Source organism: Chelon labrosus (assembly GCF_963514085.1).
Source record: "Chelon labrosus genome assembly, chromosome: 16".
Lineage (NCBI taxonomy): Eukaryota > Metazoa > Chordata > Actinopteri > Mugiliformes > Mugilidae > Chelon > Chelon labrosus.
Genome location: NC_140349.1, coordinates 8,734,284 through 8,745,886, shown reverse-complemented (window position 1 = coordinate 8,745,886; position 11,603 = coordinate 8,734,284). Strand labels below are relative to the sequence as shown.

At 40.1% G+C, this 11,603-nt stretch overlaps 1 protein-coding gene across 1 annotated transcript; it reads left to right on the top strand.

Annotated features, from left to right (window-relative positions):
* Positions 1–30: 30 nt before the first annotated feature.
* tmem268 (transmembrane protein 268) lies at positions 31–10,167 on the top strand. The gene is made up of 9 exons (XM_084564012.1): positions 31–546; positions 4,541–4,676; positions 5,153–5,247; positions 5,357–5,464; positions 6,264–6,416; positions 6,505–6,615; positions 7,068–7,157; positions 7,356–7,583; positions 8,353–10,167. The coding sequence occupies exons 2-9, from the start codon at positions 4,559–4,561 to the stop codon at positions 8,518–8,520; spliced, it is 1,071 nt and encodes a 356-aa protein (XP_084420138.1). The 5' UTR covers positions 31–546; positions 4,541–4,558; the 3' UTR covers positions 8,521–10,167.
* The last annotated feature ends 1,436 nt before the right edge of the window (positions 10,168–11,603 follow it).

The following is an 11,603-nucleotide window of genomic DNA, read 5'->3' as shown; positions in this document are numbered from 1 at the left end:
CAATGAAACCAGCATGCATGTATGATTGGATCCCATGCATTACCAAAACTAATGTCTGGGATTTTAATGTGGAACTGTTCCAGTGAAGCTGCATCTTCATGGCAATTATAACAAACTGGTGCCTAAAGTGACTCCAACGTTTGAGAAAAAATTCATAAGACAGACTTTATTCAATGTCACAAGCATCGTAGAGACATCAAAATGCATTGTGAATGAGCGTTCTTTAATAGATGCTGCATTTAAGAGAAAACGGGTGTGCTTGTAGTACTCTTTCTAGTGCCGTGTGTCTTGCGCTTACAAACCTAAAACCACATTCCTGCAGTCATGAGGCAGGGCTGATCTGAGTCACACGCTAAGAGAGAGAGAGAGACAGAGACGAAGAAAGAGAGTCGGAGTATCATACGCTACAGTTTGTGTTCGATGCAAGACATTACTGATGTAAGGGGACCTGCCGTGTACTGTATGCGCTACTGTAACAACACGAATGACAGGGGAATACAATCCTGACAGCTCTGTTGATGTGATGGACTTTTATCTGAAGAGCAGGTAAGAGTGAAAATGTTTTTTTAGGTCATCTAAACAACAAGCTGAAACAAAAGCAACTGGATTCATAGGGTTTCCTGGAAATGTTTTGCCTCTAGTCGTCAAAGTAACTTCTTTATCTCAGTAATTTAGTCCTATTAAACATATTTAAGAATATTTTCAGCTATTTTGTTTGAATGTACCATGACCTGAATAACTGAGAACCAACACAGACTTTTTTTTCAGGTTGTCGGTTTTGAGGTTTCTGTGTAAATGAAGTAATGTACGCACAGAAATGTGAAGTGGCTTCCCCTCCTTCTTAACACTTTACAACAAAAAGATTTAAACACTTAGAACATATAGCACGTTATATTAAGACATCCGGCTCATTGTACATGCTTCTGAGCGTAAAAGATATAACACTTTTAAAGATAGACACAACATCCTGAAATGATAATCATATAGTCATATTTACATTATAAATAAGCATTGGAACGCATGCAAGGATGCAGCTTCAAGATTGTGAGATTGTGTTGCTGATAAACACCCTGCATGCCGCTCGTGCAAGGACACAACCTTCTGCTTCCTCATCCGTGGGCTAAGTTTTTAATCTTCTCTTCAACAGGTGCAGTGTAAACAGGCGGCGGTAAATTGCTTCCATGTCAGTTTGACTTTATTAACAAGCGCGGAAGTGAAAATGAAAGAAAACAAATTTAGACATGGGGCCTGGGTGTAGGGACAGAGAGAGAGGGGGGGGGGGGGGAGAGATGAGACAAACTGACATCACAGCTGCAGGGTTGAACTTTCACACTTCACTGTTAAAATGTGTCTCTGTCACTGACACCCAGGAAAAAGAAGTGTGAGAGTAGAGAGAGGCGGGCTTTGTCCATAAGAAGCCTTATCTTATCTTATCTTCTTCTTTCAAGGACATGAACTACTTCTTATCCTCTATTAACAGACACCAAGTCGCCATGATAAAACCTTTCATTTGTTGCATTTTGTGGCAAAGGCAATACAGATACAACTCCAGGGGCTCATAAAAATGCTAATTCACAAATGTCTGTTCCTCTAAACGCAATCTTTCTTTTAAAAGAGTCTAGACTATTTGTTATGCCTCTGTGAGCAGATACAATAGCACCACTAAAGTGAAGGCCCTGAGAGCCCTGAAAGCAGAAGTAATCTGGTTTCCTGCAGGTTTTCAGACATAACATGTTTATTGGAGATAAAGTCGTGGTCTATCTGAGGGGGTTGTCCTTTAAACAAAGAAGACATTGCACCTCTCTGGTATTCATGTTCTGTTTTTTTGAAGACATCTAATTGGACAGTGGACATTTTCTGTCTGATATAAACCCTAAAGATACTTCAGATTAATGGTATTTAGTCGTTTTATTGGGTTGTTCAGGTCGTGTTTGGATTCACGCCATGTTATTTGGAGAAGTAGAAGCTGGACATTTGAACTATTTATCCGCTAGAAGACATAAAGTTTCAACAGTTTACATTACTTTTAGCTATTTCACTATTCAATAATTTTGCTAACTAATCAGTTTATCCATACAATGCCATCTGACCACTCGACTGTTTCATGACTTCTAGCAAATTACTTAATCTGTTAATCAATTAGTTTTAGCTAACTATTTCAAATGTCCATTCACAACTTTTGGCTACTTCCACCTATTCATGACTTACTTTAGCTTCAGTGCTAGCCAACAGTTTACTTTTAGATATTCACCACAATATTTTTAGATAAGTTACCTTTAGCTAACTAAATTGTTTATCTATTACTTTCTAGCTAACCACCTCAGTTGTTTCATTACTTCTAACTAGGCCTACTTTAACAGCAACGTTTAGCTAATGGCTCTTTTGTGAATTTTAGCTAACGAGCCTACTGTTAGCTACAACATTTAGCTAACTACTTCAAACATTAATTTATGAGTAAGGGCAGATATTTCAAACCTCTCATTGACTTTTAGGTCAATTTTGCACTTTAAGATTACGTCCACTACTTTAGGCTAAATAATTCAACCAATCTTTAGCCAAATACTTTAGCAGTGTACAGACAAGCTAGCTAGCAACTTATAACTTCATTCATGGATGCTAGCTAACTACTTTAAAAGTAGGCTAACATTTAGCTAACTGCCCTTTTATAAGCCCTTTTATAACCTTTAGCTAACTACTTCAATTGTTCATTTATGAGTAGGGGAGAGTGGGGTAAGTAGTGCCAATTTTTACTTAAAGTGCCCTTAAAGCAAGGGGATTACAGTAATGCCTCCAACTAAGATATCTATATAGTTTAGGATGTTGTGCATCCCTGGGAACAATTACTTTGGATCTTAAACAAACTGTTTGAGAAATATAGCTTTAGAAAAAAAAGCTATATTTTTAGAGAGAATACACTGGGGTAAGTTGTGCCATTGATAATTGTCGATTGAACCAATTTAACCAATCAGGTCCTAGAAAAGGTTAAACGTTTATCAGCACATTGCAGTTTACATTCAGATTTAGTTGAAACTATCCGCTCCAATTAACTATCCAATAACCTATACTTCATCTAACCTGCTTTTTTGTCTCTGGTCCAGCTGGCAGGCATGTCAATGTTATTTCTTTGTGCGAACTCAAAAGCCAGTTCACGGCATTTCATGGCACCTATGCCATGAAACATTGCTGCTAGTGTCTTAATATGGTCAGCAAGCTCTTTCTCCATGGTCTCATTGAAGACTTGTTTGGTAGCTGCTGTTCTTTCATAGCCTGGCTTTGTTACTTCTCCTATTTTTTTCTTATCCATATGTCTTTTTATGGTCATCCTGCAGATCTTCATCTCCTTTCCAACCTGACGTGTGGTTTTCCCCTGTTGCACCTCTTTCACTGCTCTTTCCAACTCCTCAAGAGGAGTTGAAACCCTGTCTGTCTTCCATTTGTATTTGCGTGGCATGATGGTCTAAAATTTAGAATATCACATAGTTTTAGTGATCAAATGTAAGAATACAATGTACAATAACAATAAAATACAATAAACTAATATATAGTAAATAATCATAAGCTGGGTTAAGTTGTGCAAGTGGCACAACTTAACCCAGGCCCTTTGGCACAAATTACCCCAGACCCACCATTTTGAAAAAAATGCATCCCCCAGCTGTTTTGAGCTGGCATCATGCTAACTGTATAGACTCATGCTGTAGCTTACTAAAGCACTAAAACATGTGTGGACTGTTTTCAAAGGTGTCTATAATTGTTCAAACACAGCAATCAAAAACCCTTGATCATAGAAATTTTACTTTGGAGGGCAAAACATTGTTTTTTTTAACTTAAATGTTCTTACCTCTCAAGCCATGTGTCTCCCTTCTTTACAGGATGAGTGAAATGGATGCCTCTTCAAAAATATGTGGTCACATGACCAACTTCTTCTATGGTTTTCTAGATAACAGGGGTGGCACTACTTGCCCCTTGGCACAAATTACCCCACTCTCCCCTAAGGACGGCTATTTCAAATGTTCATTCTTGACTTTTAAGTATTTCAACTTTTACTCTAACTCCGGTGCGAGCTAACAGTTCATGCATTACTTTCAGCTAACAACTTCATCAGTTTGTTCAGCTACAGCAGCACTAAAGCTGCTTGTCTATTGAAACAAGTATTCATTCATTGCTTTAACCCATTAAAACTCGTTCAATTTCTTGCTTTCTAGTTGTTGTTTTTGAGATTTTAGCATCCAGTTGAACTGCAGAAGCCCTATTGAGAACCAGAGTTATAAAACAATAAATGAATATATGGCAGTGCAAAAAGTTAACCTTTGCTCTTCAATAATCAGACATGTCAGCGTTATGTGTCATTACATTGTCTTTTAGCCCTTTAGGTCATGACATCTTTATCAGTGTCTTATGTGACTCCATTCTTGCAAAAAAATGCTTGACTCAGCTGTCACATGAACCAGAGAAACTTTTCAAAACTGCATTTTTTCAGGGACCCTTTACCAGAAATTGTATCAACATTTGTGAAGTTATGACGCTGTGATTTCTCCTTCAGGATGATGTGACATTTGCGATGATGGAGAACCAGAACGGAGCTTGCCATGTGATGGAGGAGGGTGAGGTGGACGATCAGATCAGAGGAACCAAAGCTCAGCCACAGGCCAACTACAGCAGACCCAGCTGGTCAAATGGTACGTTTCAGTAACAGTATGAATCATTGCTTTTATCTGTAAAGAGGAAGCAAGATAAAAACAAAAAGGAAAGAGAATAAATGTCCTCATGTGACCTTGTTCCAAACCAGTTTTTCGGCATTATCCCCATGTGGGACCATAACGTCAAGCCGAGGCATGTGCTTGCATGCTTTAGATTTTGGGAACAGAAAGAGAAGCGATTGAATCCCTTAACATGCTGATTCTTCTCAGTTAAATTCCTTTAAGTTGCTTCCTTCTCACGTTAGATGTCTCTATGATCTGATCGGCCTCAAACACATTTACAGGACATCTATCGTGGATTATCTTGTTTACATTACCCTGCATGACAGTGTGGTTTGAAACGCAATCACCTACTCCTGCTTTGTGCAATCGTGTTGATTATTATTTTCATTTTATACCCTTGCCTCGCTGTCAACGCTGATCCTCTCATGGACTTTTCTCTCTCATACCTTTAGGTCAGTGTGTCCTGTCAGTGCAGAGCTGTTCAGCATTAAACCCCAGCTTTGATCTGTCGATATGCCGCGCCAGACTTGAGAGGGAAGGCTTTGAGGTTTGCGCACACACCCACCAAACAGAAGCAACTTAATATGTCTGTGTCGCTGGATTTGATTTGTGTTTACATTTATATAAACGCCATGCTGGTGATTTGTTTGTTTCAGATTCCTGTCAGTGACATGGAGGTGCCACTGAAAACAGCTCTGGATGTCCCCTCGGTCAGGAGATACATGGTTTTCAACTCGGCTCTCTTTCATTTTATAATGGCACCGGTATGATCGTCCTTTATCCAGTATCACTTCCTGCTTATTTATCTCCAGCTTTACTTCTTCTTTCTCTGTCTCAGTTTGAGTCAAAATCAGTGCAGAAGAGACAGAGATATCCAGACCCTTATTCCTGATCAAATCAATCGGCAAGAACTATTTCAATACAACTGAATAGTGTCTTTCATCTAACTTCTAAATCTCTGCACGCCCAGAGTTTGTAACGTAGATAATCTTAACAGCGTCATTGTTGTAGATATCGTTGTGTTTTCACATGTTCCTTGTGATCAGTAAACTGAGCTTGATTACACAAGCAAAGCAACAACAATATTCTGACTGTGATTCTTTAGAAATTTAGTTTTTTTTTTTTTTATTTCACTCTGTATTTTGTTTATTTGTCTGTGTCCTAACCTCAGTCTGATACTGAAAGTGTTTGTGCTCAGTCATCTGATCTGATTGGCGGCAAGTTTCTGTTTTAAAAGCAAATCTTCTTTTAGTTAAAACTCTGCTGCTGTATTTTCAATAGCATCAACATGCTCTGGATAATCTAGTATATGCAAAGTTTAAATGCACAAACAGCATAAACCATTTTAAGATAGCGTCACCAAAAACTAAAATACTTCCTCATTTTGCCACACACAACAGTTTCATTCTTTCATTTCTAGAGGCACATACTTGTTGAATCATGTGAATCACATGCGCTTCTCACTTATTTTCAGAGTGTAATGAGCAAAACGATTCTTTTTTTTAGGCATTTTTTTTAAGGTAAAATTTGGGTGAATGTTAAACAATGTTCTGCTTACACCAGGTGCTCTATGTGGTGGTGTGGTGTGCCGTGTTCTCCACCCTCCACCTCTACATCACAGTTACCGACTACTGGGTGCTCTGCCTCTGCGTCAGCCTGGTCTCCATCTTCCTCACCACTGCCGTCATCTTCGTCCTTCACCACAGCAACAAGGAGGTGACGTTCATGCTCTCAATCTGCGACATTACGGCTGGGCTGAACTTCTGCTTAATGAACTGGTTCTGAAAACTTCTTTCCGTCTCAGATCAACATGAACCTGGACGTCCGGTTAATCCAGGTGAATGAGATGATGGTGAAACACAAGTTGCTGGTGGGCGTCGCTGACTGGGTGCAGAACTGTACAGGAAACATGAAGGTTAGTCTCAGTCTGAAACTGTCAGAATGAGAAGATACACTTGTGTTAAAAGTACTATCAACTTCTGCATGCCATACATTAGACCATCTCACCTAGAATTAGGTGAGAAAAGGTGCAGAAGAGAAAACTGAAAATAAGACATAATAGACATAGTCACTGTAAAATGCAATTTAAACACTGAGGCATAAAAAAAATTAGGAGAGAAATCTGTGAAGGTCACTGATAAAAGAATAGGATTAAAGACCACTGAAGAAACAAACTAATTTCTCCAGATGGAATAAAAAAAGCTCATATTTCTTCATATTTCATCATATTAAAGTAAGTAGTGATCGGTTAAAATGCACTTGATTTGAGGTGTGGGTGTGGTAACTGACAGGTTAACTTACAGGTTTGTACGTAGTATGGTAATAAATCTAATCTTGTTGTATTCACCCCTCTGTGTCTCCCTGTAGTTGTGTTTTGTGTACTGGGACATGTCCCGCTGTCTGAAGGCGCTGACTGAAACTTTAGAGGGCCGCAGCTTTGTGACGACTGACATTCAGGTGAGAGAGTCGCGTACATCTGTCGCCCTGTTTGTTCTACTGCCGCTTCATCGATTTCTCTGCTACTCCCGTGTCCGCCCTTCATCCAAATCGATAGAAACATAATTCCAGGAGCTGCCACGGACAAACAGAAGTTTAGTTCTCTGAAGGGTATCGCCGTGAGAAGTTAAAATGATCAATGTTACGCTTTTATTTCAGAACAAACTGAAGAGCAGAATGTCCCACCTCGTCCTGGTGACCAAGGTCGAGGCCGTCGACCCCGTCGACCTCGAGGCCGGTGGGTCAGACGTGGACCAGAGCTCTGATGAGCAGAGGCCTCTGCTGAGGAACGAGGACGCAGGCTGCAGCTCCTCATCCAGCCAGAGGGGCGGCGCCAAAGTCACCACCAACTACAGCCTCATACCTGAAGCATCGTTACCTCCACAGGTGAGAGACGTCATGAGTTGTCTATACAGGTTACAGATTATAACAAAATACAGCATACTGCTAAATATATATTGCAGTTTGAGGATTTTAGGACTTAATTTGTCTCAATTAAACTTAAATATGCTTTCATTAAGTTTGACCTTCACGAATTCAAAATGCACACTCATACATGTGTTTGGCTGATATTCTGATATGATGTGAAATATATATTTCAGACATATCAAGTTACAATGTGCATCAAAATGAGAGTAATTCAGCATTTAATGTAGGCTGGAATTGGACTTTTTAGACACAAATCATCAGTAAATGGGACACCCACTATGTTTAACAGAAACTTTAGTTACCAAAGATGTGGTCAGTGAGCAGGAACCTTCATCTGGGAGCGAGACAGATGGTGATGTGCCACTTGTAATGCAAATTAAATCAAAAGCAGTCAGTGTGGCGTGAGCAAACTCAAACATCTTTCTGCAGTGGCTGATTTTTCTATTTAATCCTTAAGTGTCGTCTCAGAGTTTTCACCGAAACCATGGTAACCACTGGACCATTTTTGGGGACACAAATAAAAAATACTTCAACTGCACATATTCAGCAACTGCACATATTCAGAGTGAAACTGTTTCTCTGGTTGTGGAATAATAATAAAAAAGATCTCAGATGAGTGTCCACACACTACATAAACAGGTTAACAACCCTTTCTAAGAGCATCTAAGATTACATTTACACCGTTTTAATCCCATCAACAACCAATTTAACTTGTAATTTTTTTCAGGTGAAAGCCTACCGTCTTCTAATGACCTACAGTGCAGCTTATGTGAAGCTGCTGGTGTCTGAGAGGCTGTCGGGACCTTCACACCACCGACTACGATCGAGGCGAATCCACTGCACCACCGCCCCTCTCTGCCTCTGCCAGTACATCAAAAAGAAGATCCTCCAGTAACAGAGCCGACCGGCGGGAAACCAGGAACCTGAAACACAGAACTGTTGGACGACACATTTGTTGGAAGAGTTTTAAAGGCCCTTAAACAGACAAACTGACATTTTCTCCAGGTTAAGGACATCACGATTCAATGAGGGACTCATTTGCAGCCTCACACTCTTGATTTCTTTGGTTTGAAGTCTGACTCTCCAGCCTGTGGGCTGCCATTCTCATGCCAGCTCCGTGTTTGCACCACCTGGATGTTTGCAAATTTGCACGCTGCCAAATGCTGTCACACTGAGCACGCAGGTCCATCAAGCTGCTGTAAAACAGTATTTATTCTCTTGTGCACACGACAATCACAGCAACACTCACTGCAGTTTAAATTATTTGTACAAACTGGGTAGTGATTAAATGGGTTGTAATTCTACTCTACTTGAGTATTCTCTACTACATGTCCAAGGGAAATAAAGACGTTCATTTAATTAGACAGCTGTCATCTTACAGATCAAGATTTTACAACATATAAAAAAGCACATTTGCGTATGCACTATGAAATTTAACATTAAAGATATGGTTCCCTCAGTTTTTTGCTTGCACTAAAAAGTTGTGACGAGTTCAAAAAGTCAAAGTGAGCACTCGGCTCTTATTCATTGAATATGCTGCTACTGTATTATGAATAGCATCGACATATTTCTCAATTACTTTATGCAATTATGCAATAATCTGAAAGTGCAAGGCCTCGTGATCTTAGCAGCGGCAATAGTGTCTTACAGGGTAATGAAAGAGTTTACACAGCAAAACTGCAGTTTGCACATACTTGTTACTTTACACTACAAACAAAATACTTCCTTTAACTTTATTTGTCTATGCCTTCCACAACTTTTTTTGTAATTTGATTGTAGATAGATAAAATTACAACATAATGGCCACCGTATAAAAGTGTGACATTTTCATTCATCTTGAATTACTGCAACAGTAAAGCAGAGGTTGCACAGTATCAAGTATCTAATAATTTGACAGGAGCCAATTTCATCCAGACTGTGCACTTTAACATTTGCAGCTTTTATCACTTTTTGCAGACGACACTGCGTTTTCACTGAAGTAAAAGTTTGCCAGGAGGGGATTAAGTTTCAGATATTTTAGAAAGATCATAGTGATTTCAAGCAAAGAACTTGAATCAATCAACCAAGATTTTTTATCTCTTCTTGGAGGATTGACAAACAATTTGCTGCTGACAAGGACAAGTAGAATGAAGTGAATCCCCTCGATGCAGGTGTGTAATGATGCTGACAGGACTTTAACACGAATCATCGGCTTTGGTTTCCGTCCCTTCACCACGAGTGACATGCACCGGTGTTTGCAGGAAGCTGACCTTACTTCCCGGCATCCTGAAATATTATCGGTGGTCAACCATCGGTCCTCGAGCTGCATCCGAGATGACAGCCCAGCGAGAGAGCAGCAGGGTCGCACAAACGCACACAGCGAGACAGCCAGCGTGGCCTGCCCAGTGGAAGCTGGGATTGTGTGATGGAGGAGAGAGGCGTGCAGCGTGAGGCCAAGTTAAACGATCTCAGAGACACCGGTTCGCCTCGGGAGGCTAAACGGCCATCTGTGTTCGTGCACACACAGGCTGGCTCGTCTCCCACCTTTTCCCTCCAACCTCTCTCCTGTTGGCCTGGTACATTACATTACTTCAGAAGGCATTAATTCATATTTTAATAAAAAACAGTATAAAATAACAACGTGAATGAGGTTGCTTTAATTTATACGAATAACAGTGACGGGGAGATAGCAAGCCTAGGTCTGCCCAAATGCAATAAAATGCACATACTAGCACAAGTAAAGGTCACTAAATAACACAGTATGTCAAAGCCCAGTGTGTAAAGAGACCAGTAGATAGACTTTGTCGTCTAGAAAGAGCTATGTTAGCAGTTTCCCTGTTATTTGGAGTTTGTGATAAAATAGGCAACGCTAAAGTCTCAAGGCTGGGACTTTTGTTCAAGAGAAATGTCCACGTGAACGTCTCCATCTGAAGAAAACATCCTTAGACTCTGTTTATCAAAAACACTTTGGGACTTCGGAACGACAATAAGTGTCCTTGTCTTCATTGCAAGTGCAGAGTTTGATCTGAAAAAGCACAAATCTTAAATCTGGTTGTGCACATATTAGCATCTTTATGTGATATCAACACAGAGAAGGTGCTGCAGGAAAAAGAAGGAAAACAGCTGGATGCTAACATCTGCATGCTAGCACGTTTATAGGTCATGTTTGATATCACCGTGTTGGCACGTTAACATTTGCCCCATAGAATTCGTTTGCAGGTATTAGGTCACGACACAAGCGGTAAGATTTGACATTTTGACCCAATTAAGGTACTAGATTATCGGATATAAAAGAAATCATTAATCACCAAAACCATGATGCATTTTCTTGATGGATGTGTGTACAAAAAGAGACATTTAAGATGTTTCTGGTAGCTATGTTTAAGCCTATTTAGGGAGGGTGCAATCATTTTTCTGGGCTCTTCGAAACTGAGCAGATGCAAAAGAAAAAACCTGCAAGACCTCCCGTGATTAAACGCGAGATAGTGAGAGATACTGTAGTTCATGCTCTGTTCTGACAGAGAGAGGAAAAAGAGATGGAGAGCTAGAAAACCGGGGCAGCTATAAATAGCATCCTGGTGATGAGGGAGAGAGGAGATGCCACAGAGACTGAGAGGATGGAGAGGTGAAAAAACAGACCCGAATAATGAGACGGTGCCTTCACCGACGTGTCGGTCACAACCCAAAATGATTCTTTTATTCATTACTCAAACAGCTGAAGTTGGAAAACAACCAATGCGTGTGCAACACAGCCATCATGAACATAATTAGAATAATAAACCCCAAGAGAACCACGTGTACACAGGTAATTTTTTTGGCTCTTTGAACAAGCAGCCCGTTGCATTTACAAGCTGAGAAACTAAAAAAAAAGAAAAGAAAAAAAGAAAATGAATGGAAAGGAAACGAGGAGCACATCTCCCAGCTGTGGAGCAGACAGCTGCAGTTTGTCCTGTCAGAAAGCACGCAGGGAGATTCAGCCTATGAACGCCAGATAAACTA

Bases quoted from the DNA above. Each gene is read 5' to 3' on its own strand.
- tmem268 (XM_084564012.1), top strand. From the start codon at position 4,559: ATGATGGAGAACCAGAACGGAGCTTGCCATGTGATGGAGGAGGGTGAG. The intron at 5,248-5,356 runs GTTTGCGCACAC...TGTTTGTTTCAG, and splicing joins TTGAGAGGGAAGGCTTTGAG to ATTCCTGTCAGTGACATGGA. The intron at 6,616-7,067 runs GTTAGTCTCAGT...GTCTCCCTGTAG, and splicing joins ACTGTACAGGAAACATGAAG to TTGTGTTTTGTGTACTGGGA.